The sequence below is a fragment of the Anoplopoma fimbria genome, chromosome 21 (assembly GCF_027596085.1).
Source record: "Anoplopoma fimbria isolate UVic2021 breed Golden Eagle Sablefish chromosome 21, Afim_UVic_2022, whole genome shotgun sequence".
Classification (NCBI taxonomy): Eukaryota; Metazoa; Chordata; class Actinopteri; order Perciformes; family Anoplopomatidae; genus Anoplopoma; species Anoplopoma fimbria.
Window position 1 is genome coordinate 20,495,024 of NC_072469.1, and position 26,978 is coordinate 20,522,001.

At 39.7% G+C, this 26,978-nt stretch overlaps 1 protein-coding gene across 1 annotated transcript in view; it reads left to right on the plus strand.

Annotated features, from left to right (window-relative positions):
• Positions 1–6,154: 6,154 nt before the first annotated feature.
• The window catches only part of rttn (rotatin), a 31,279-nt gene continuing 10,455 nt past the window's right edge, over positions 6,155–26,978 (plus strand). Inside the window, exons 1-32 of the mRNA XM_054622888.1 lie at positions 6,155–6,311; positions 6,438–6,625; positions 6,949–7,138; positions 7,330–7,428; positions 7,577–7,667; positions 7,926–8,040; positions 10,588–10,738; positions 11,148–11,316; positions 11,926–12,116; positions 12,336–12,451; positions 13,408–13,575; positions 13,714–13,926; positions 14,118–14,230; positions 14,336–14,462; positions 14,794–14,919; positions 15,232–15,348; positions 15,884–16,023; positions 16,686–16,857; positions 16,954–17,053; positions 17,473–17,558; positions 18,176–18,293; positions 18,882–18,978; positions 19,073–19,138; positions 19,226–19,417; positions 20,172–20,414; positions 21,202–21,358; positions 22,382–22,548; positions 23,284–23,503; positions 24,507–24,635; positions 24,791–24,901; positions 25,432–25,590; positions 25,873–25,950. Coding sequence (XP_054478863.1) covers positions 6,281–6,311; positions 6,438–6,625; positions 6,949–7,138; positions 7,330–7,428; positions 7,577–7,667; positions 7,926–8,040; positions 10,588–10,738; positions 11,148–11,316; positions 11,926–12,116; positions 12,336–12,451; positions 13,408–13,575; positions 13,714–13,926; positions 14,118–14,230; positions 14,336–14,462; positions 14,794–14,919; positions 15,232–15,348; positions 15,884–16,023; positions 16,686–16,857; positions 16,954–17,053; positions 17,473–17,558; positions 18,176–18,293; positions 18,882–18,978; positions 19,073–19,138; positions 19,226–19,417; positions 20,172–20,414; positions 21,202–21,358; positions 22,382–22,548; positions 23,284–23,503; positions 24,507–24,635; positions 24,791–24,901; positions 25,432–25,590; positions 25,873–25,950 — 4,440 coding nt within the window. The 5' untranslated portion in view covers positions 6,155–6,280. The remainder of the gene's footprint in view (positions 6,312–6,437; positions 6,626–6,948; positions 7,139–7,329; positions 7,429–7,576; positions 7,668–7,925; positions 8,041–10,587; positions 10,739–11,147; positions 11,317–11,925; positions 12,117–12,335; positions 12,452–13,407; positions 13,576–13,713; positions 13,927–14,117; positions 14,231–14,335; positions 14,463–14,793; positions 14,920–15,231; positions 15,349–15,883; positions 16,024–16,685; positions 16,858–16,953; positions 17,054–17,472; positions 17,559–18,175; positions 18,294–18,881; positions 18,979–19,072; positions 19,139–19,225; positions 19,418–20,171; positions 20,415–21,201; positions 21,359–22,381; positions 22,549–23,283; positions 23,504–24,506; positions 24,636–24,790; positions 24,902–25,431; positions 25,591–25,872; positions 25,951–26,978) is intronic.

Here is a 26,978-nt window from a genome sequence, read left to right on the forward strand (position 1 = left end):
ACAGAAACCTAAACACTTACATACAGACATGTGTATGTGTTTTTATCTAAATAAATCAGGAGGGGGATTGCAAAATTTAAACAAATCATGCTTTCAAAAATTGTTTCACCTAATTTGCAAATTATTTGAGATACAAACAAATAAATGTGTCCTGCAAAAAAAAAAAGCATTATAACCAACAACAATAATAATAATAATAATGGATTTTATTTATATAGCACACTTTAAAATACAAAGAAATCTCAAGGTGCTGCACAGGGTAGAACAATCACAATAATCAAATATAATAATAAAACACTAAAAACAAACAAAAAATAAAATAAAAATTTAAATTAATTCATTAATGAAATCTAAGAATATCTATTAAAACCGAACAACCACCCAAACACAAGCAATCCAAATTATCAAGACCCTAGGGGAAGGCAGAGAGGAACAGGTGAGTTTTAAGACTTGATTTAAAAGCGGTGAACAACAGACCTAATCTGTGTCATGTTATATCTTATATCTTTGCAGTTTTACCTGAAAATTACAGTTTTTCTCCATAAAAACTAAATAGAACTACGCACACAATTCTGAAAAAAAAACATGTTAGTATGGAGGTTCAAATGCAGGCAAAGACTTCAGACTGATACATTTCATTTATTTTTTTAACACAAATATAAATTCTGAACCAAGCCTGAAAATCTTAAGGATTTCTACTTTAATAACTTGGTTATAAACATAAAGCTCAACATTTTAGGGTGGTGAAGTGACATTTCACCTTCCCCCAATCACCCACCACTGGATGCTATTGAGCAAAGCATTTTACTATAATTATTCGGAATGCTAAGTTACCAAAAGTAGAAGGAAGTGATTGTGCAGGGCAGCTGCAATGGAGCAATGTGTTGCAAAATACATGCATGTTCTGTGAACCTCTGTGAAAAAAGGGTTATTGAGTTAGGATATAAATTGAACATTAAAACACTTAAATCAATGGCTGACACTGAAGCAGTATTTATTGTCTTTCTTGAGTGTCAAAGCAGAGGATGTTAAGATGTCTCACTAAATATCAGTACAAGAAAATTCAAATAGGTCAAAGATTTGAAAAAAAAATAAAGAAACAAATAAAACTGTACAAGAGGCATAGCAAAACTAGAAACAGGCAGTAGTGGCTGCAGGAAGTTGCCCATTCACAGTCCCTGAAATAATTTGCTTTTGTACAAATGACTGAAGATTATTTTAGCAAGGTGCTGCTACACTCCCCCAGACCATGGTTTCAAATGTATGATCCAAGTTATTTGGAGACTGCAGCATAGGAAGATTTTAATGTGACATGGGTGCGTGTCTAATAAAATTCCATTCTAATAAAAGGGCCATTTTCATTTTCTTAATTTTCTTAAATCACTGATATGTATTCCAGTCTTTCATCTGAAGTGTCTTTTCTTGAATGTTTATTGTAGAAAAATTTGACACTGAAATCCTAGATATTTTCAATATTTATTCATTCATTTATTCAATATTCAGTTTATTTTGTTAAACCAAGTTCTGTCTAGCCTGTGTATATACTGCAGCTGCTTATGAATATACTTAAAAGTAGCCCATGTCAAATGTAAAGCTAATGGCTGAAACATATTTTATGTGTGAGTGTATGTAAGAGCAAAGAATGTACGGTTTGCTTGTTTGCTTGCTAGTCACAGCATACAGTTTTTATACAGAACATAACTTCCCTCCAGTGCAATAATCCGGATTCCATTTTGCGCTATATCAGATAACTGAAGAAATATCAACCACTACTTGTATTTCCCTAAAGCTTGCTGTGTTTAGCCTTTATGCAGGAAGGTCTTTCTAATTTGTATTCCAGAAACATCAAGTTGGCTCTCCAAGTATTTCAAGTATTTGATACAGCAACTAAAACTTGAACTCTGAAATGATACATTGGTTGCCTAATTAGTGTCAGTATGTTTCTAAAGGAGATTGTGTTTACCACAGCCAGGCTAATTTGATCCATATACTGAACATTACATTGTTTTTCCACACTGTCAAGTATATGGCAGTCCTTCCCCAACCTGCTTAGGGCAGCTGTGTGCAGACAGGCTCTATGCAAAGACTCTAATTACCAGGCCCTATTAGGGTTGATCAGGCTGCCTTCACTTGATGTGTTGGCACAGGGGGGGGCTGGCGTAGGGGGAGGAAGGAGGGGTGGCAGCTCTTAGATATAGCACCAAGGACACTGGGAAGCAAGGATGCAATGTTTCTATGAGCTAAATTAGACCTGACAAACAAACTTTAGTCTTCTTGATATTTGTTGCCAGACAGGAAAAACAAGCAAGTATTCAGCTTGGGGCATAACCCAGACTGTGTCATGACAGGATAAACAGATCAAATAGTTACCAAAAGCAGGCTGTTTAGATTGTACACGAATGAAATCTAAGAGTTTATAGTTTATAGGAATTGAGTATCTGCATTATGTTGTCCAACACCTCACAGCACAACATGTGAGGGCCTCTGGCGCACCTCGCTCCCTCAAGATCAATATGTCCAAAAGGATTTGAATTTATTTATAAGCAAGACTCAAAACGCTGAATCTCGAGTCGAGGTGGAACATTGTGCACACGGAGTGAGGCCACACTGTTTAATGAGATTCCTCCACATGGGGAAGCTCCCCGCACTTCATCTTAATTTCAAATGAACGCTGCATCAGCCATACATTATTTGCACAATATGTCTGTGCCTGCTTCAGTTCGACTCAGTCCTTTGACTTGACTCCTTTACCGATGGGGGATTGTCGGGGGCCCCTCTGTGCCTACGCTCATATCCTCAACACTTGCAGTGGAGCGGAAGACGGGTACAGAAGGCATGTCAAACAGTGACAGGGCCAGTGGGACCACTTGTTGTTTTTCTTCAGGGATAACTGTGGAATAACATAGAAAGGGATTGCCTTAAAAATGCAGTCTGAGCATTTACTGTATTGTAAGGATGCCTTGTTGTTTTGGTGTGGTTCACCTGATTTCAGTGGCTTCATTCATTTATTTTCCTCTTTTTGTCATTGTGATATTTAAAATTCAATGAGTGTCTCATGCTTGAAACAGTCCATTATATCACTTTTTGCCTCAGGTAAATTGTCCTTTAATATGGCATATTAATTGCTATTACACCAGCTGCATGTAATGCAATGTAATGACTCAGCTATAGAAACTTGAGCTCAGTCCAATGACTGTCTGGTTAAAACAATGAATTTATTTAGCATGCTCGCCTATCTTCTTGGGGTCCGATAAAGTTCAACATCACCCTTGATTTCGCATTAAGAATTCTGGAAGTAACTGCTTGTAATTTGTCGCCATATGGGGTGCTGAATTTTGGACAAGTAGAATAATGATTTTATTAATGAGCGGATTTGACCTTGTTTTAAGCAAAAAATGCTGTAAGGGCAACAACAAATCCTTTTGCCCAGCAGCCCTCGTGAAACATTTGGTGATAGACTTACTGAACATGGTTTAGTTTACTGCAGTTTCCTCACATTTACATTTACAGCCAAGTTTAAAGTCCCTAGATGTGCAAATATGCATGGACTGTATGAAAATTACTAGAAAGGGTCGAGGAAGGGTATTTTTCTTGAATTTTTCATACAGTTCCTATAATTTGTTGTGATTTTGCAGCATGTTTTGACCTTGTCAGTGGAAAAAATGCAAATTTATGCTGCTTTTCCAACTCTATACACTAGCTTATCTCTACCAATTATCTCCTAAATGAACCGTAAATCAGCAGTATAGTGCTCCATGACTTCTCTCTGTTGGCCAATGTGGTCAGGCCCATGAAGACTCATGATCAGCTTTAACCATTGTGAGAGTCCAGAGACTGAGATGCTTCATGAGTAAATCTGGCTTCAAAGTATTTAAATTGGCAGGATTTCCAATCAGAGATCAGGCTTACATTCATTAATCGCCCGAGGTGTTTTTTGGCCCATGAGTAATTGAGCCTGATTTAAAATAAATGACAGATTTTGCATAGGAATTAAAATGTTAAAAAATCCTTAAATTGCATTTCCAAACAAAGGCAATTAAAGGCTGAAAGTGCAAAACACAAATATCCCTTCAAACTTAATAAAAACTTATATAGAGTTACAAAAATGTTTACAGGGCATATGAATAAAGGGATAACTGCAGGTTTTGGGATATGAGGGAAAACATCTGTAAAGACATCTGGGAGAATAGCATACCTTATGTCTGATGGTCAAAGATGCAGGGCTTAAAGACATACACCATACCCCATGTTTTCATTTATTTAAAGTGAAGTTTTGCTTCCTTTCTGCAGCCTATGCTAACAAACGATCGAAGACATTCAGTGGTTGTCAGACAGAAACGATGTGATGTACTGTTTGAAGCAGACTCAACAGCTATTGAGACCTCCTAGTCTGACCTAGGGCGATGTATCTCTCCACCAGGCAAAGAAGACCTCCTCAGTTGTTTGGGTGTCAGAACTCTCACTCCGTATTCTCCTTGTACAACTGCAGAATGTCAACAACATTAAAATACAAACTCAGTCCTATATACTCTATCAGAGCTTGGGCAAACCGTAATGTATTTCTTAAACTCCTCAAGTCGGACCTTTTGGCAGGTTCATCAATATGACGCATGCTGTGCAGACAAACTCTGTTCCAACCCACAAAACTTTGTTTTGAATTCTGGTCGAGGTGCAAAGGTTTCCAAACATAACAAATGTGTCACACAAAATGACAGGGATGTGTGTAAACAATAATTTTCCATTCATCCAAGCATCTTGGATTTGAATATTTGGCTCATTTGGATAGTAGCTCTGGAACAAGGATGTGATGTATCTAACATTAAAATTACTTATGATATTGTTGTGATGTACTTACATGTGAAGTATGTAAGAGTAAAAAAGTAATGGATTATAAAAGGATAGATTATCCTTTTCCCTCAAACTCTTTTAGGTGATAGTAGAAGATACAACACGCAGCCAAATTAATTATGGGCTTAAATCCCTTTGGAATTTTCAAAAGCTGTGTCATTATATTGTTATCATATCAAATTACCATTTGCTAAGTTTGTTAATTATCACCCTGTCAGCTGATCATATCCACATCACATCTCAAGTGTGAGATCTTTTGCAACTGGATTAACCTAGGCACAGAGTTTCAAAATAATTTATGCCTGCACTTGTGTTAAGAGGCGATGCAAATCACCTTTGATTTTTGAGAACATCAATGATTTACAAGATTCATTTAATAATGTGTAATCCTAATTTAGGATAATGTGGCTGCTGTTTGAAACATGCCCTGAAACACTGATTATCTTTGCAAGGGAAATTGCGTAAGCATGTTTAACATTTCAAAAGATCCGATGAGAGAGATATGCCTTAAATTGGCACATCAGATATGTCACAAACACCGTTTAAAGAAAGGCCCAGCTACAGACAGGGTGTCTTTGGACATAATGAGATTAGATCTACTGCACATGTTAGAGGGTCCTTGGCAAAGATAGTAATAGAAAGTAAATGCCTTAAAAAGAGTTTAGGGCTGCTAGTGTCATTGAAGGTGGTAGAATAAATAACAAACTTGGACAATATACGATACCAGTGTTACTTTTAACATACCAGTCAAAAGTTTGGACACACCTTCTCATTCAATGGTTTTTCTTTATTTTTATTTTTTTCTACATTGTAGATTAATATTGAAGACATCCAAACTATGAAAGAACACATATGGAATTATGTGGTAAACAAACAAATGCTCAACAAACCAGAATATGTTTTATATTTTAGATTCTTCAAAGTAGTTGAATGAGAAGTACTGGTACTGTACCTTAAGTTATTTACAAGTATCATAGCCCTTTGGTTGGTTGTGTAACTGCTGTTCAGCTTTTGTCTAAATCTTACAGGTTTTTTTTTTGTTGTTGCTTATATGCAGCTGCAATTTGGCAACACTTAATGTCTGTTCTCTCTGCACTTCCATTGCTGCAAGCTGGGTTTCAAAGAACATGCTGCCCTGTTTGTATATATGAGAAAGTATAGCATAATTTCTGTGTCTACACTCACTGTGCAAATGTTTTGTGGATCTTTAACTATGAAGTATCACAAAAATACAAACAAAAAAGTTTGTCCTACACAGTTGAACTCTTGAACGCACCCTGGGACTCCACCGGAAGTGGACCGACTGGCGCGGTTGTTGAAAACAAACCCGGGCTGTTGTGTTGACATGTCACTGGCAGACAACCACTCAAGTCTCGGTCGTTGATGGAGATTTATAAACTGTTTTTCACACAAGAGACGCAGTACATTGAACATGGAGTTATCTCCACTTATAAAGAAAATAGGTGAGCTAACTCTTTAGCTTAGCAAATGACTTTACCTGAACTTCACCTGTTGTTAGCCGCATGCTAGCTAACGTTAGCTAACAATACAAGTTTCTGCTCAACTTAACGCTTTGTTTTAACCTTAAGGTCACACTTTGGTGGAGATACGAGTTCGTGCATTGAAGAACATCATATGTAAGCTGGACCATTCCCTCATATCCGTCTCGGACATTGTCCAAGAGAAGATGCTTTTCGTGCATCTCCTTGAATGGTTCAATTTCCCCGAGGTGCCAATGCAGGAGGAGGTCCTGGAGTTGCTCTCAACTTTATCAAAGGTAGATACATGTCTAACTACATGCTAGATAACATGCATCACCAGGTAAGTGGCTAGAGAGGAGCAGTCTGCTAGCTGCACATATACTGATGAACTTTAAATGTAATTGTGGCCTCTGTGGCTTCATCCTTTCTTTAACCAGGCTAACCAAACTTTTTTGTCTTTTACCAATATGTGATTTAATAAAGTTTCATGTCAGGCTTCAGTGTTTTGCCCAGAGAGAGATTTGTTATAGCAACACCCATGCTAAGTGATTTTACACTGCTGCATTACATTGAACTATAGTTGTTTTTTTTCATTTATTATGTCATTCTGTCTTCCAAGCATCCGAGTGCAGCCCAGATGCTAAGAGACGTTGGGGCCGTGGACTTCCTCACTCAACTGTCTCCTAATGTGGAACCCAGACTGCGAGCTGTCATTGATGGAACCCTGGACCAGCTGTTTCTGCTACCTGAGCTACTCCCTTGTCACATAATGGTCTACTCGCATGGACAGCGTTCTACAACTCCAACAGGTGTTGCAAGTTAAAGCCAAATGGTTGTTTGTTTTCATTTTGTTTTCTAGAAACCTCTAAGTGTTTGTCATTTTATGAAGAAGAGAGGCCGAAGAGCATTGTGTGGGTTGTCAGTTTGCTTAATACAGATTTATGAAATAATTGCAGTATATAAAAGGGATATTTTAACAGATCTGGTGTCTCTGTGGTAGCACCTACAGTTGTTCCAGCTGAAGACCATTTTCCTAAAATGGGCTATTTCCACAAGACCATGCCAAGCCATACAGATGTACCAGCGCAGAAGATAGCAGGTACCCGTACTTTGAATACTCTTCTTTAGAGTCCTTAGTGTGCTGGCTCTCATTTTGAATTTTGCTTGCAGTTTTATCTAAAGACATACCCTTATGTTTATTCTATGAATTACTTGTTTTACACGTTTTATCCTTCTGTGTTGTACAGTGCATGAGTCTGTGAGATGTCTCAAGTTTTCTGTGTTTCCGTGGCTGACTTTGACAAACACAGACAGACACATACTTTCATCCAATGAGAGGTGAGAGGCAATACGTGAACCTAACAAATGATATATGCCTGGTTAAAATGCAATGTAATTAACGCAATGTAATGTTAAATTAACAAAATAATGATTTATTTAAGGAAACAAATCATTGAAGAACTAGTTAACCATACTAAGAAACATTCTGTGCTAACTTTTGTTACTTGACAGTTTAAATTCCAAAAAAAAGGTGTTTATGCAGTGATGTTAAATTACTGAGTATTAAATATATCTGACCTAATTCCTTTGAATCAGTTCTCTAAGGAGCAGCAACCCAAACTTGGTGCGGACCACATGTGAACTTCTGTGTGATGTCATTATGCAAGACTTTCCTGCTGAGATCTTCCTGCAAAGACCAAGTATTGTACAGGTATTATTACATTCCCATGTTCTTGCAGTAACAATAGTATTGTAAATGTGCATACAATTATGCTTAGCTATATGGTACATTTTTGAAAGATTTGTGGAAAGATCAAAACTTAAATTATACAAGGTTACAAGGTTATTATCTGCATTGTAGGACACGGTTGCACAGCAAAATTTGGATTCCAGTCCCAATTTGCTAAAAAGAAAACAAAAAACTAGTATCAGAAATGGTTTATTGCCAAGTATGTTACAGATACAAGGAATTTGGCTAGGTGAGAGGTGCTAGGTGATAATATTTTATATATGCAGGTTGGAGGATGAATTAAAGAGTCTCAAAGCCAGAGGAAAGAAGCTGTTTTGAAGTATGGTGGTGCGGTAGCTGATACTTCTGTATCTCTTTCCAGATGGTAGCAGGGTGCAAATGTTCTTTCTGGGTCAGGTTTTGTATTTTAATATCCCCTTATCTCTTTGCGGGCTCCTCTTCTCACCAATATCACTGATGCTCAGTAGATGGGTGCCAATGAGGTTTTGGGCGGTTTAATCCCCTGCTCCAGAGCCCTCTTGTCCTGTGCCGTACACATCCCATGCCAGTTTGTAATGTTCGCAGTCAGGAGGCTTTCTATTGAACTTGGTGCCGGAATTTTGCCTTCTCAAGTTTCTTTAAGAAATACAGCTATTTATGAGCTTTCTTCTACAGGATGGAGATGTGTGATGAACATGTTTTTATTATGCTGATTCCCAGGAGCTTAAAGCTGTTTACTTGCTCCACCTCAGCTCCATTGATGTAGACAGTGGTGTGTGCCTCCTTTTTTCTAAAATCAACAACCAGCTCCTTGGTTTTACTGACGTTGAGCATTAGGTTGGTATTTGAGCCCAAGTCTGCAAGGTTGTTGCATACAGAAAGATGTTGCATACAGAAAGTGTGCTGTAGTGGTTGCAGGTCCCATTATTTGCTTTCACAAGTTTAATTCCAGGCTAATACAGGTAATGTTAGAATCCAAGCACCTTCTGGTACAATGAGTTTCTTCTGAATGTTTCGGTGTCGCTGCAACTGTCGGCATACTGAGATCAAGTATGTCGCTAAAAATAATAACCAGTAGAATTTGTATAAATTTCAGCACCTTGGACAGGGCATTAGAATGGCTGTCATTTTTACTTTACAGGATGTTTGATTTGTGACAGTTCCAATGTTTATGCTTCAAGACAAAAGCCTGTATTTGATTTGCACTTACTTTACTTAAAAATAGTGGATTGTTGCTTACTCTAAAATCTCTCAATGCTTGATTCAACATGGCTGTCCCAAGAGACAAAATTAAAGATGTGACTGAAGAATTCCACCTGGGCATGTTTATTTTCTGAAGGTTCTCGGCCAACTGTTCGTAATGTAAAGCATTCTTGTTTAATCACATCAGTTAGATGAAATGGATTGCTTTGAGTGGCTAGCGTGACCATCCCACAATGGAATTTATGGGATGGTCACTCAAGCTACTGTCAAAATAATAACCTGTCAAATGGTGTCCTTGAACAAAACACCAATTTATAATTTGGTGTCCCTGATCTTGTAGGAGGTTGTGGAGCCCTCTGGGGCCTTACTTTGCTTGAGCGGGCACTAGATTGCAGCGAGGATATAGTTTGGTCATGATGAATATCAGGGATTCTGTAAAACTGGTCCAAGTTGTCTGCAGGAGTCCTTTTCCTGGTCTTGATGGCTTTGGAGAAATCTAAACTGTCATTTGTTTTCAAATAAAAAGGTAGTTTTGCTCGTGTCAAGTTAGTGTGTATTGTAACTGAATTCACATGGGGCCAACTTATGAAAATCAACAGCAATCCCCATTTATTTTTTTTTACATTCAAGAGATATACTTTCTCCGCATTACTGTAAAAAGAAAAAAGAAAAGGGGGACTGCACTTTTTGAGGTACCCACTAGTATCATGTTGGCAACATAGTTCATCTCTTAACTGAGCTCTTCTTTTAATTGGCATAGACAGAGTGTTGGTGAAGACATGCCTCGATGAGCCACACTGTGAACATTAATGTTTTGTAATAAAGTGGTGCATTCCGTTAGATCGTTCTCCAGGCAGTATTAGCAAACTGTCACCCTGCAGTCTCATCATCAAAAAGCATTATGGGAAAGTACTTTTCCAATTGTGGCTTTACTCTGCCCTCCTTTGAGTTACAAGAGCTTTTGAGGATTTTCAGACATGACATCATTAGCCAAAGAGGGCATGGAATCAAAACTTTGAGTAAATTGTTGCGGTAAATGGTTGGAGTAAATAATTCAATTCTACTTGCCCTTTTTATTTAGCGAACTTTATAACGAGTTTTCTATCACTGTCTGAGTTTAGGTCCTGTTTGAACACTGTCTTTGTACATTGTTTCAGTTTGGGCTCTGTTGTTTCTGTTTCTGTTGTACAGAGCCGTCAAGAAATGTATTTAGCCAAGATAATGTCCTAATTGGATGTTACTGGTTGGTTATTAGGTCCTCAGAAAAACTTCCACAACCCAGATTTACAGTTATGATAATGCTCTAATATCCCTTTCTGTTTTCAGAACCTTCTGTCCCTGTTGAGGCTGGGTTCAGGTAAAGGTGAGGCAAGGTACCTCCACTTGCAGGCTCTTTTGTGCCTGCGGCAGCTTTGTGTGGGGCTGCGGAGGAGACTGCGCTTTTATCAAGATCCAAGCTTCTACTCTACAAAGCAAGGTACCATGCCATATGAGTTGCAGCTGATGATTTGTAGATTTTGGATGCTTATGCTGTTAGTTTACATGTGTCCCTTTATTATGAACAAATATATTTATTATTTGGTTGCAATTTTCAATCATAAGCTTTACACGATCAATTCCCAAATCATAGCACATTGTTTTACATGTTTCAAGTGTTTGTTTTCAACATTCTGAACTATTTCATGTTGCATGTTTTGATGTGTAGTTTACCTTTTTCTTTTTCAAATTATCAATTTAATTAGAATAAATGTATTCGCTTTTTGATCCAACCGATTCATTTCTTACAAAGAATCATTTTAACATAATCTTCACTTTGCTTTATCATTCAGGGTCTATGTGCAACTAATGTGCAAGTATGCACTTTTTTTGTTTTTGTTGTTGTTTAGATCCTGTGTCCCCGAACTCGTCCTTTTCCCACTCCCAGGAAGTGCGTGGGACCCAGCGTTCCCAGGCCTCCTCTCCGGCGGCAGAGTGCTCTCCTCGGCCCTCTGTGGTGGGACGCACAGGCCAGAGAGCCAGTGGGGATGGCCAAGATGGAGATGCAGCTTCCACCAGGTGTGTGCATGTAGGCAACTCCACATTAACGTCTAACTGCATTTTCAAAAAAATTCTGAAAGAAACTAAACAGTCTCTCTTTTGGTACTTATGTTCTTGCTCGGTATTGTTTCTTTGCATTTCTCTAGCAATCATCTTGGCAGTGAGAGCAGAGATTCACTCAGCTGCACTTCTGAGGCACAAATAGTCTATCTCTCTTGCTTGATGAAATTACTTTTTGATTTGATTCAGCATTGTTGTCAACTCTGTTCACCAGACCTTACACTCAACAAGAAAGTCTCATACTTTTTAGAAACTTGTGCACTGTGAGATTTTTTGTGGCTTTGATAATGACAAAATTGCTGGTGACACCAGCAACCCCCACACTAAGATAAAACGACATCAGAAAGAGTCTGGAGGATGTTATTATTCTTTTTTAGATATGAATAAGACCAGGAGCCCTCTAGCGGACGGTTTACAGTGTTTTAAAAATCAGTTCTGATTCCTGTGATGGCTCATGTTTTATGATCCATCCCTATACAGCTCGTACGTCACTCCTTGTATTTGAGTGTTACAAGTACAGATGATGAATTTACAGTTATCCTTCTCTCTTGTCTGTGATCCATCCAGTGTCAGCTCGCACAGAGGGGGAGCATCAGTCCAGGCCCCCAGGCAGATGCCCCAGTCACCTGCAGACGCGACCCACTTGGAGTTTCCTGACCTGGGTGCAGAAGATGTCCTGGAGTTGCAGTTACAGCAGCTCACTTTGGCTCAGTTCACTGTTGCCACCATGGAACATGCCATCCCACTGCTTAAAACAGGTAGGAGTCTTTTATGTAAAAAGGGAAAGATTTTGCAAATTATATAAATCAGTTACCACTGTCTGTCTTTTTTTGCTTGGGTAACGATCACATATTGCCCATATCCACTTTCACCTGTTTCACCATATTGACTGCATTCTGTCAATTCTTGATCCTACCAAAAAAATAAATATCTTCCTTGCTCTTGCTCAGTTCCTCTCCCCCTCTCTTCTTTCTCAGAGGGTTCCCATGCGCTCCATCGTGTTCTGGAACTGCTGTGCGACGCCGTCCTCTTGCTCGGGGACAGTGTTAGTGAGCTGGTCTGGGACGATCGCAGCCTGGTGGGGATGGAGCTGGCAAGTCAAAACACAACTCATGACAGCCTCTTATGTAGATGAATGGATACACTTTACTGAAAGGGGGAACTGGGTTGGCCACCAGACAGTTTGCGACAGACAAACAGGCATACAGCACTCAACTATCAAGGAGAACTGTAGGCATTTGATTGAGCTGAATGAATTATATAATGTTACAAAGGCTTTCTGCTGGTTACAAATAGCTTCTTACACATATGTGCACACGTCTGTACCCCTGGGTTTAAGTACAAAATTGTTTAAGTGTATAAAGTCCACACACGATGGATTGTGTTAAACTGGTGTGTGTTTTTTAACCATGCAGAGTTATTTGTCACCCTCTGACTGTTTAAAGAGTATGTTCCTATGTAGGGGGACTTATGCACTTGTCAAGCCCAGGTCCCTCTGGCCCTCTGCTGTTTAATACATGCCCAGAGTCTTGCAGCCTGAGAACTGTTTTGTCATCTTTATGTGGAGAGCAGCTTTAGTTGGCCAGACCTCTAGGTTTTTCCTGTGGGATCGGGCCAAACTGTTCATGCCAGCCACAGCAATGCACAGGGCATTTACTGCCCCCTGCTGGTTCACTTCTTCTATTGTTCAATTTCTCCTCCCTAGAACAAAGTGGCTGAGAATAGATTGTTCCAATTTATTCATACTGAGATAGGGTGGATCTGTATCTAGTCCCAAAATAACCCTGAAATCTGATTACATTCAATTCCTAACGCCTGGAACGAGCAATTTTCTCTTGGCCCACAGCCAGTAGCTGTGTGTGTGTGTGTGTGTGTGTGTGTGTGTGTGTGTGTGTGTGTGTGTGTGTGTGTGTGTGTGTGTGTGTGTGTGTGTGTGTGTGTGTGTGTGTGTGTGAGAACATGCACGTGATGTGAATGCATGTACGTGTGTTGCTGTGTTTGTGTGGCATGCATGCTTTTGTCTAAATTTCTGTCTGTGTTTGTATTTAGAAGGAGAAGCTGCAAGCCTGCATGGAACTATTGGGGGACATCCTCAGCTACCATCAGAGCTATTCTACAGATATTCCACACAGCTCTCAGGTTCATCACAGAATAGCCTACACAGGCATTGCTGTATTCACCATTAAACTCCTACAGACCATCCTCCCTCCTGAGAAGGTGTGTGTGTGTTGTTTTGTTTCTTTGTACGTGCTTGATCAAATCACAATACTTTCTTTTCTGGTTTTCTGTGATTACTTAATTTAAACTCAAAAAGCAGTAGCCTAAGTAAATTAAGATTTTTTTAACATCACACAGGCTAGCGACAATCTCCCGGACAACACAGCAACAGCTATTTTTCACCTGTGCTTGGACACTTCATTGGGAAGTTTATTTCCCAGCATGCAAGAGACAGCGGTGGCCTACTTGGAGCAGGTGAACTCAGACAGCCATGACCTCTACAGGAGGGTGAACCGCGCTGCCCTCTGGATGGAATCCACTTGTAACTTTCTCAAGGAAGCACAAGCCGAGGTATGAGCCGCATGTCACATAATCACAGTAAGCAAATAGCAAAATGAGGTCTGCAGTCTACTATGAAAGGGCAGTCCTCTATTATAGATAGACACAGATGTTACTGTCACTTGCTGTGGCCCTCAGGCCTGTTTAGCCCGTCACCCATTAAGGCTTTATTTCTTCATTCATTGATTTATTTCTCCATCAAGGGAGAGAAGAACTGGTTGGAGTTACTGGAGCTGGCAGACCAAGCCATAGACGGCCTCCCCTTTCACAAGCACTTGCCCATCATCAAGGAATGTGTTCACATCTGCTCTTACCTGTACGTTAAAAATCTTGCAATGTGAAGCCAGTCATTTGTTCTGCTGCATCTATATATCTTATTTTTATTATGCTAGTTTGAATTCTTCGGTTTATCCATCACTAGGTGGAAGTTTGATCAGCCCAGTCCATTCCTCCGAACAGAGAGCCAGAAACTTCTCCTCAAGCTGCTCTCCCATCCATCACTGCCTGTCAAGATGGAAACATACGAACACACTTTAAACCTGGTCAAGGTTAGAGTGAGCCATCTAATATCAGTGTTTAAGTGAGAGTGTGCAGGTTCATGGCTAAAATTATGGCTACTAAAGCCATAATGTGGGTCTGTTTGGTGGGGCACCCATATGTAAATAAGTAGGATGAAGATGGATGAATCACACATCTTTGACAGCGTGCTATAAAAAAAACCCACTTGACATTTGAAATCAGACTTGCTTTCAATTTTTACTAACCACCGTCTAGAGCACACAGCTACGTTTAAGTGAATTGGAACTCCTGTATGGGAGCACAAGTGAGAGGATAGTGATAATTTATGATGTGCTTTGGTGTGATTACATACACCTCTAGGACTGCCTTGGCATCCAGAATGTGTCACGACAGGAATCAGCAGCCTGCGGTGGAATCAACTTCCTTACCCACCACAGGGTGCTCTATGAAATAAGTGCTTTTGGACTCCAGGATTCCGCAGAGAAGGTAGGCAATATCACATGTTTATAGAACCAACTTGACTTTTACTCCTTACATTTTTAATATGCTAGTTTAAAGTTGAAAGGAATAAATGTTATCAAACAAGAGTATTCATTGAAAGTAAAAGTAAATGTGCATGGGTTTCTGTGTGTTTTGTGTTGTTTTTTTTAGAGTTTTTGTACATTGCTTTAGGTCATGCTAAGCTGTCAGGGCTCACCTTTGTCATGTGATTTAGGGGTTTAAAAGTCTGTCACTGACAGTACTTGCTAGTAAATGTTTTGCCGGCAGCGCCTTTGTGAATTTACCTGTGATCTATAGGTGAACGTTGCTGCCAAGGATATCCTGCTATTCCTGCTCAAAGGACGATTGATGATGACAGCATCAACCTGGGACAGATTCAATGAGGCACTCTACCCGGTCATGCCCATATTACAGGTGTTGTGCTCCCTGTAGAGGCTGTGTTGCATTTGTACTTCGGAGCTCATAAGGCTGCATCATGTTCGGAACTTATTTAATTACATTTATGGCACTGGGGATGTGCCATAATCAAAAACAGCTATGATCAAAAGATCAATTCTAGCACTGTTGAACCACAAAGACTGTATATTGAGCTGCCAGTGAGAAAAATGTAGTTATTCTCTCATTTACATATTCTTTGTTATATTGTTTCCTTTTTCGGAGGAAAAAACAAGCTTTTATTAATTGTTCAGTTTCAGGCAACAGAAAGCCTGGAAATTCTTCATGAATATACATGAGACTTTGACTAGGCTGTCAAGTGTGATCTAATTCAAGGAGGCCATTCATAGATGCCCACCATTTCAACAAGAGACGAAATGAAACCACCCATAATCAAAGCGATGCATATTTTATTTACTGTTGTGCAGCTTAGCTGGAATTCCCCATTGTTTTCTCCATTGTCTGCCAAGGCAGTCTGAGAATTGCATTGTGTGTTTCTGTGTGTGTGTGGCAGGGTTATGCTGGCACTGAAGAATCACTGGGAAACTGCGTCCTGCTGATAAGTGACATGTCGGACGTGGCAAGAGACAACGTGTTTCCAAGCACAGCCAAGCTAAAAGCAGCGCTCCGACTGCTTTTTACCAAACAACCCACGTGAGTCTGGGTCTTTCTTTTGTCAATGTTGTGTCTCTTTGTGTTTGTTTGGGTGATATGTGCCTGCCCAGATGATTGCACATATCAGAGATGTGTGGTTGTGTATATGTCTGTGATGGTATGTTTCTTCTGTGTCTTAGTGTTGCAAAGTTGTTTGATTAGTTTGACGTTGGATCTCGGGGCTTTTTGTGATTCAGACAAACTCCTGAGAGTCTAAATATGCTGCTTTAAAACACATAATGTGATGGACATATTACTTCTGACTGGTGCTGTCAGCTGATGTTCATATCAAGTCATCTAAGTGCTCTGTGAGGCATGTGTAAAAACAGCTATCCAGTCCCAGCCTATGAATATTGATAGAGATGGAAATTAACACCCAACACTGGCCAGGAGACAAGCCCTGGTAAGTTTTGGAAACAGCTAATAGATTTAATTGCCATGCCAGCTGTTTTTTGACAGTCAATCACCATATGGATTTTGTGTAAGAAACAAAAGGCAGGTATTATTTTCAACCATGTATAAGTACTGAAATGCAGATAAAAGGCTTGCTTTGCCACCTGAATAGAGCTGTTTTATGTGGTTTTCAAGCTATGTTAAACAGTAGGAGTTTGAATAAAATATTTAACTGCAAGTATTGCATGAATTTTGCTCATTATTAACAGTGTGAGAATAGCAGCAGTGCAACAAATCCTGCCCCACTTAACCAGCGATGATGATGCTAACACCACCAGACCAGACCTGGATCAAACCGTGATCTCCCTGCTCCCCAATCTCTTCTGCCTCAGAAACCCTTTAGACATCACGCTGGACACCAGCAACAAGTCTGTCCTTAAGGTATAAATCCACATACACATAAAGAAAAAACACACTTAGATACACATCTGCATAAGCATATATAAAGTGTTACTTAATGTGTTTAATGGTGGCTAGGTGGAGTCGGTGGAGAAGCTGTTTGGTATCCTGTCCTCAGACACTGTTGACATCTCGCTGAGAAGATCAGCGGCGGAGCAGCTGTCTGTAGTGCTACAAGGTCAGATTTCTGTAAATGATACTGACTTTAATATACATTATTTGTTATAAACTCTTCTATTGTATAGTTTTTAAACATGCCATGCTGGATCTAGGCTCTGTCAGGCTTATACTTAAATAAAACCCTTTAAGTCTTTCTCTGGGCATTTAAATATCTTATGAGAGTGCTCTTGTTGAGGAATATTTTAATAGGAAACACACTGACTGTTTATACTGTGGACCCACTCTGTACCCCACAAGTACTTGCAACTCTGTAAAGGGGATAATATCCTTTCCTTGTAAAAATAATTTGCAACCACTGCAGCAGTGTGGGTGCCCTCCCACCACCATATGTTTTAGACAGGCAGAAAAAGCAAATAGTTTATGATTATGCAAATGTTTATTGTCTGTATATTGAATTGTTCTCTTATTTCCCTGCAGACACAGCAATGCACTCAGTGCTGAAGACTCTTGGAATAACAGAAAAAATAGTTTATTTCATTACAGGGAGTGTAAACGGCAACAAGGTAAAAACAGACCTGCTTTGGCAAAGTGATAAATGGATGTGTGTGAAATGAATTGCTGTTGACGCCAAGTGAAACAACCTCTGTACCTCATAAATGCAATTTCATGTGCTCCCGTTCGTGTACATGTCCTCGTTTATATCTGCTCATGTGAGTACATGAGTTGCCAGCGGATGTGGAGGAAACCCACTAAGGCGTGCATGATAGAAGGATGGCCTGTGTTAATAGTGTCAGACAGGCCTTGGTCAGCAGTGATTTTTGCCCTCTAGTTACTACAGTCTGCTGATCATTCCCAGGCCTTGAATCAGAAGCTGCTAACAGGGGTAATCGTCCAGCATGTCTGGCTACATGGAGGTGAAGGAACAGGGCTACAAAGAATGATTTGTCTCAACTAACAAGTGTGTATGAGAGGGATGCCCACAGGTTATATTTGTCCCAACACTCCATTGCCTGTAACCTGAGCAGTCTTGGGTTTAACGTATGTGAAGAGACAGTATAAAGACCCTGTGAATTTGTATGTGAGAGACAAAGAGCAGGAGGAGACAGAAAGAGAATATGTGTGTTTGTTTGTGTTTTCCCTGCAATTAAACACTGGGTGCGTATGTTGCTGTTCTCCCCAGAGCTTAGATTGCCTGCTGGAGCCTTGTGTATGTATCCTGAGGAAGCTGGTGTATGCGGATCCATCTCTGAGGCACAGTCTGGCACATCGCAACCTCCTGCTCCTCACACTGCTCAGGGGTACATTCACAAGGCAACTCATTAAGTAACAGCTATACACGCTGTGTTGTGTAGCTCAGGGGCATATTCTCAAAAAAAAAGATGACAAGTCATCCATTGATGCATAGCTTTTAACCATGTTGTCACACTGCAGTAATTGGCATTTTAGTATGATGCAACTAGTTGCCATGGTGCTTATCTCTGCATAATTTGTGCCTAAATTATCATTCACTCATTTTGAATTAAGATACTTTTTAATTTAAATTATAACATCTTGATTGTGACTACCTGTATAGTTGTAGATTCAGACAGACATACATGTTATTGAGAGGTTTTATGCAAAAAATATGTGCCAGGTTTTTATGCTTTACAATTGTAATGTTTAAACAACTCAGTTTTGAGCGCTAACTTGTGGCGTTAAAACCTCAAATGCCAAATTTCTGAATTATAATGCAGGAAAGGCCTGATGAGGGATGGGAAATCTAGTAGAGGGTTTCCAACTTTGTTTTTCACTGTAATGTAATTATAAATGTGTGTTATATACATTTATTCATGAGATTGAGAGTGATGGTTGTAATATAAATTGGCTATGTTATGTCCTCATTATAGCATCACTGATATTAAAGGAGAACAAAGGCAATGGAAATGAGATCGCTGTCCTGATGAGTTTACTGCTATTTGACGAGATTGCCAGCATTGAAATATGGTGAGTTTATTTTCCCCTCATTTTGAGCTTTACATTTCCTAAAATAAATGTGCATCCATTCAATATTTTGTTGTGCAACCTGCTTTCATATCAGGTCGGACATATCTAACACAGATGTGACCCTCACACCATTCTCCCTTCCACTGTCAGTAATACGCAGGTAAAGTCATCTGTAAAATTATGAAGATCAACATTTAACATTCAACATCTCTGCACAAGCAATACAAACAGTTTACTCTTCTCCAAGGTACAACCTCCCATTCCAGGCAGCGAGTCATCACGCTGTCAGCCCGTACTGCTGTGTCCTACCCCCGTCCTCTGACCTCCTGACCCTGGCTCCCGCCCGCCTAGCCCTGCAGGTGGCCTGGAACACTGCATGGCATTCTGGGATAGACAACCTTCTTGAAGAGTTACATGGCATCTCTACCGATGTTACTGAGTAGGAGCCCTAATGTTTCTTACTCTTACGAAGGCAGTGGGGTGTTAGCATATAGATATAGATATAGATATAGATATAGATATAGATATAGATATATAGATCCTGCCACACAGCACTCTTATACAATGTTCTCTCTAGTGGAGAATTGTAGTAAAGATTTTGTTTCAAAAGGCTTGGCATCTTGTGTTTCATCTGTCTTCATTTACTTCTAATGTGACCTAATTCAAAAAGATGAGAATGTCTCCCACACAGTTCTAACCAGCTTGATTACAGCAAATACGCTTCAAGCACACCATAGATTGATCAATCCACTAAGTTTCATACATTGCTATGATTAGGAGAAAAGTACTTGTTTGAGATGAGTTAGACAGTGAAAATTGAGAGGTATCTTCTTTTTATGTAAAACACAAGTCCTTGTCTCTGATAATACTGTTTTGTCTTGTTTATTTTACTACCTTATTACTTTTTTGATATTGTTTTGACATAATTTTGACAGTTTTCACGAGAATTGCTTGTTGATCGAAGCTGGTAAGATGCCAACCTCTGCTTGGTTCAGTTACAAGTAATTCTCAAATAACATCTCTCTTTGGATGACTCGTAAATGTCTCATCCCCCCAGATTGGTGATCAAATATGTTTGTTAATGAAGTCATTAGTATGCTTCTGATGCAGCACACTTGTCAGCACATCAATAGTCACGTAGTCTGCTTTGGAATATATATATTTTTTAACCATTTACATGTTGTTCCCCACAGATTTCATCCTGACTTAAAGATGTCAGAAGCACAGATTCTGTTGCTGCAGACAGTGCATCTTCCCACTGCGCTGCAGGACTGCATCAAGGCCATCGTCAAGGCAGCAGGACACAGCTCTGTGACCTCCGCCCTTTCCAGGCTGAGCCTCTATTTACTGATTGACCGACTGGCCCTCCCTCAAATCCCCACCCACAGCTTCAGAGACACCCTTCACTCCCTCAGCTGGCAGGCAGCATTAACAAGGTACACTGGATACAAATTCAGTTTAAGAGTCTTGTACTTTAGGTTGACATGCTAATAACCAGTAAATATGTCTTGTTAAGGTTTATGAATTAAGATAATGATGGGGGGATTTTATGACATTCAACAACAGTATGCCATTATTATAACTGCTGCTCTCAAAACAAAACAATACTTGCTTTCAGCCCATTTATCTCCATGTGTCAGTGAGCTCAGAATGGCTTTGTCTTTTTGTCTTATTTTGAAGAAATTACATAAATTATAAGTGTTAAATGCCTTTTCTGGTTACAGTGCCTGATTTGAGTGTTAAAGCTTTCCTGAGGAAGTACGACAGACTTATGACTTGTTTGACAAAACTTTTGAGCGAATTAAATGACAAATATATTTATTTATTAAAGTTCTAAAAATAAAAAAACTCTAATCTTGAAGCTAAAGTTTTACTTAATGAAAAAAAAAATCTGTAATAATGAGGAAAACAAGAGGAGCCTCTACCAAAGTGCATTTAAGTATGTCAATTATTTCAGTTAATTCCATCAGTTTATCACTACCCCTCTGCCAAATTATATGTTTTTCTTATTCACTGTTGCAGCATATGTCTTAAAACGTATTATTGGTTTGTGCAATTATCCACAATGCAATGATTTTTTAATTATTAGTTTCATAGAAAAAAACAAAGAAGAGTAATCCGTATACTAGACAAATAATGAATTTGTAAGTTATTACTGAGTATTTTTCTTTTAACCATGCTCACTTCCTCGTTGTCACGGTCTCTGTCACTTCCTCCCTTCAGGTTTCTCCAGGTGCGTCCAGCCAATGTTGAAGATGAGAGGTTGCTAGTGGGCATCGTTGCATTTTTGAATGCCTACTTCAAACAGATGCACACAGAGTCTGCATCTGACCCAGAAGACAAGGACCTACGCTGGATACTGGAGCTGCTTCTCCACCAGGTGAAAATATGTGTCTGCAAGCATGAAAGTGATACCTCACTAAAAAATGTGTCTGCAAGCATGAAAGTGATACCTCACTAAAAAATCCTGAAATTCATTTTTAGCTTTTGACTTAAAGGGATGTTTGAGAATTCTACACAAACTGGTTATACATTACAGTGTGGTTGGGGAATAGATTATGTACTATTTTCTGCTATTATGTGTACTACACTGTAGCTTGTCTTTGGTGTGTGTGTATAAGCTTGTAAAATACGTGTGTGCATCTCTGTTAGCAAGTAATCTAGTTAGACTCTCTCCTCTCCAACACAGAGGGTTATATACCTGTAATCAAAGCTTGAATAAATCACATGCCGGCAGAAAAGCCAAACATTACTCTCTCATAACGATAAAATAGTATCACAGCGTACCACCTCAGACCTGCAGAAGAGATTATTTCCTGAGCTCTTAGAACAAAGTTGGATTCATAGTTTTGCCCGAGGAGAAGAATCACCACACTGTTTTAGCGGGGAGATCTACTTTTAGGATTTAATCAGTCTCACCTTGGTTTTCTCATTAACGTGTGTGTAAACAATAAGCCCTCCCCTGGCAGCTAAAGCAGACTCAGATTGAATGCCTGGTAGGGGTGAGCAGCTCTGCTTTGCTCAGACTTTTCTGTAATTACTGAGCTGTTTCAGGAACATCTGTCGCTCTCTACACTTATTAATATTATTAACTCTCCATGTGCACTGCTCAACAAGAAATTCTGCATGTTTGGTTCTTCTAGATCAGAGTTTTGCAGGGAAAGGTTGGGTGGTATAAAGAAGGATGCGCTTGCTCTACATCATACTACCATAGGTCAGTTTGGTTTAGTTTAGAAATGTTGGCAGATAAGGTGATGTGTTTTTAAGATGTGTAAGAAATTAGTTGGCAAAACAAACATTTAAAGGAACCAAAATTAATTAAAAGAAGAATATATATATATTTTTTATACTGTAAACATAAAATCAAAAAATAAACCAATAGAAAATTCTATCAATCTTCCAGGAGACATCGTCCATTCTTAATTTGCTGCTTGGTGTGGAGACCCAGGCCTCGACTCCGAGCCCAGGGGAGCCGGAGGAACTGAAGAACCATGTCAGCCAAAGACTGCAGAAAGAACTCACCACCTTCTTTAACATCTTACTCCTCCGACTCACGCAAACCACTGACAGGTAGGGTGATTTCACACGAAAACGTGTGACACTCACAAGACAGGCAACAGACACGTTATCAGCGTCAATATCAGAAATCTTTGTGACTTTAATTGCAATTTGAATATCATTATCAAGTCATAAAGTTTTAAATGAAACTATTTTATAATTATACAAGTTGTTTATAATTTTGAAAGATAATTTCATTTATTATACTAATAGAATGGGTAAAATTGCTTACAATCTGCTTATAAAACAGTCAAGTACTAAGTTCTGCCTTAACTACAGGTACACAGTATATTTCAGGGCCATATAGGCATAGTTATTAGAAATGCAACAATATTTTCTACATTTCTTAAGGAAAAAATTAAAATAAAAGAGCTATAATTATTACCTTTAGTGTGTTGTAGCCTGTATGGGAAAGGTGAATGCACTCTCATGTTATGCTATTCAGCCTTCCTGTGGGGTTAGAAATTGGATTAATATCATCAGGACGAACAACGATAGTGAAGTGTTCTTCCACAGTAGGGAAGGGCTTATTTTAGAGATGGAAAAACCAACTAGCTTAGTCAGTTAGAACATGAAAATGAATGCCAAACGCATAAAAGCCAGAGGCTTATGAAAAAGAATTGGAATGCTAATTGTCAACGTTATCTTGTCTGTTTTCCTCTCTTTTCTGCTTCTTGTCTGACATCCTGTCTGTCTGGTTTGCTTGTGCCTTCCTCTCTCTCACTCTGTCCTTTCCTGTCTGTCCAGGCTATGTCTGGCATTAGCAGGCCCCTTCAAGAGCCAGCTGGCAGTCCGTTTGCTTCAGAGCCTGCGGGTGTCTGACGCCCCGCGATTCTATGGCCTTCCCAGCCTGGAGAGAACACTGCAGGGCATGGTCAGCCTGACGGCCCAGCCTGGCTGGAGCTCCCGCTACCCTGACCTGGAGCCCATCTTGCTCTGCTCCAAGTACCTCAGTGGGCTATTAGAGGTCTGTGTGTGTGTGTATGAGCATGTGCTTGTATGTGTGTGTGAAGCTCTGTGTCATAGTATGTGTGCATATGTTCATGTGTTGCATGGGCATATGCGAGCCTCCTACCCTCTTATCAGAGATGAGACTGCCTGCAGAAATGAATGAAAGGAAAAAGCACGGTGCTTTCTGAGGAATTAATTAAAGTCAAGCAAAAATGTGGTTACGGGACTTGCATTGCAATAGGTAAAAATATCATTGATTAGATGTGCCACACTGTGAAGATGCTGGTGAGATCAATCAACCTTGCCTATTCCATCTGTTTGGTTGTTTAACAGTCCATAAAACAATAGCGCAACACGTCGTAGACCAGCTTGCACAGCAGTCTTAAGCACTGAGGTGTCCAAACTTTTAGTTTTTATTTGGAATGAAGACCCCAGTGGAATAACACAATACCTATGCTTGTTGATTTGGTTTGTTTTAATGGGCAGCTCTCATGGACATGAGTTAAGATTGCATGAAGATAGAAGGTTAATATCCTTTTCAGTCATGATCTCCGGTGGCTGCTTTCATCTCAGTGATAACAATCAGATACCTAATATTTTTACCCCCGTCTTCACAAGCCTCTGACCCACCTCTCACCTGATACTCCTGGCACTGTAGGGCCCTAAAGCTCAGCAGACCTTGGGCTCATCTCTCTTCATCTGCTCTTCGGTGCAGTCTCACATCCTGATGGCACATCAAAGCAAAATAATTAGTCTCAGTTGTATTTATTTTTCCTTTGGATCCAACGAGTTGCTTGACAAGCATACAGTAATCATTAACTCAGAAACCGCTACGTCTTTGCCAGAAACAGGGAGCAACATGTCAAAACGCCACTTAGTGTACCAAATCCAAATTACTTGCAGTTCTGGCAGCTATGTCTTTGCAAAATGAAAATGAATGGGAAACAAAAAAACACGTGATTGCCCTGAATTGCTGCTTAATTCAATATCCCCAACATGATCTGTTTTCCTTTACACAGGTGATCTCATCATTTTATGTAGAGTGGGGAGGCAACTCCATGTCTTTCATGGGGAAAGGTGTGACCAAGAATGCTGTCATCTGCTTACTTCACCTGTCCCATGAGATGATGGTCGAGAACAAGGACAAGGCAAGTGTCAACAATGTTTATACTACTGTGATGGTGCTGGTTTGAAAGAAATCAGTGTAAAATGCAAGTACTGAAAGTCTGCACCTTCAACAGCCAGACACCAGACTACACAGTATTAAAAAAAAACATGTTTTGCTCTGTTTTGTCTGCATCAGGACTTCATATCCCAGTGGTCTTTGGGGAATGAGGCAGCTGCTGAGGAGGCAAGTGCTTCTCAGCTTGGTTTGGCCTGGCTCATCCCACTATGGGTCGACCGCGATCAAGAGGTACGGACTATCTCTAGCTTCTCATTCTCTTCAAGTTATAATAATTTGAACCCTTAAACATATATAAACTATATTTATATGATGTTTAGCTGTTCGCTATTCATTCTTCAGCGGAACTTCATAAACTCTTTCTGTCATAAATAGAAGTTTCCAGGCGCCTGGCTTTTGGGACTAAATAAAAATGAGTTGCGCAAGAGCTCGCAGACAAAAAGAAGCACATGACAGCTAGTCATACCAAAGTCTCTGTCTGTCTCCCAAAATAAGTTCTCACACAAGTCAGTCTAAGACGCTCCCTTGACAAGGTAGACTCTGTCTTTGCCATCATCTGTTTAAATGCAAGTTTAGTGTTATGAATCACCAGCATGGCCAAATTCACATTCACACTATTGCTATAGCTACCCATAACATTAGCAGCCTCCCTGTTTTTTGGAGATTCATTATTTTTGGTCTGTAAACGTATGTATTCTTACTTCCCTGTTTTATCTCAAACATCCGCTCAAATTTGTGTCTCCCCTCTCATTCCTCATCAGGTGAGGTTTGCCAGTTTGGGTTTAGGTGCCGCTCTGTCCTCGGTGCCCAGCGGGTGCCAGGCTCTTTGTGCCAGCTGTCAGAACATTAGCGGCGGTCTGTGGGGCACATTGCTCAACATCCTCCTGGATCAGCAGGAGAGCAGCATGGTTCGCAGAGAGGTACGATGTTAGAACTACAACCATCCTCTACTGTCATTATTTTCCTTGTTTCTACACGGGTATTAAATGACTTCCTTTGTTGTTGTTGTGTCCAACAATTTCCACGCACATATCAAAATGAATAAGAGTAAAGCCACTTTCACTTCTATTTCATCCATGGTCAGAAAATGTGGCATGACTGTTATGTGTTACCAGACAAATGCAGGCAGATGGCACTGTTGCTGATGCAGTCTTACTTGGCCCAGTGTGAGCATGTCTCTTTTTTTCTTCTTGTGTGTCCAGGCTGCATTTATCCTGCAGAACTTGATGGTGATGCCCATGCCTGCCAATGCAGAAGAGGCTAAGGACTCCCACTGGCAGGTCAGCAGCTCTGCCAACCAGTTAAAAAGCTTTTATAGACCATGAAATGTTTTCTCTCTCTCCTTCTTTCAGCTTCTCTCTGTTTAGGTCCCCCCCACTGTTACTCCCTCCCATTCCCCTCTTGTTGAGCCCTGCAGGTAGTGGAGTAACGGACCACTGTTGAGCCGTACTGATCCACCCTCACGGTTCAGCACGCATGTGAACCACAGATTACAGTTAAACATTAACCATCAGTGTGAAATAAAGTATAACTGACGATCGCTATACGCCGATATTCAGTAAAATATGCGATTAGGATATGATGTTATCATGATGTGTTCACATGAAATCTAGTAAATTGGAGTGTTGGTGAGAAACTTGAATAAATCCAGTTGTTTGAAGGATTTTTTTTCACAACAACATATATATATATATATATACATATATAATAGATATTAGACATGAATTATAACTACTACTGTTATGTCTACACTAGCTCTAAGCAGCGGATAATACATAAATAAAACTACTAATGACAAGATTTGTTTTAATCAATAAAAATACAATCTTTTTTTTCCCCCATCATTTGAATTGGGTGTTTTTATGAGGGGAAAAAAACACTATTGGTGACTATAAAATCTGGAGCCTTGTAGACCAGCTGCTATAATCAAACAACAATATGGATCACCAATAATTGGCAATTAGTAGCATCGGCAAAAAAAACGTGATCTGGGATTTCTTAAAGTTATATTTCCTCCTTTTTTTTCTATTGTGCTGATCTGATCTACGATCCGAACTGTGAGTTTTATGATCTGTGGCATCACTACCTGAAGGGTACAGACCAAAGGTGTTTCTAAATTTAAAGCTCTACTGGGGTGCAGGCACCAACAGCATCTTAATTGGGGAGGTCATCGATGAACATTATTAAGGCTTGTTGTTTTCAAAAGAGTTGTATTTTTTAGAAAAAGTTAATCAAGACAGATATACAAAGCTTAAATCAGACCACAAAAAATAACATTAAACAGTTAAACTTTGTGATCTCCAATCAG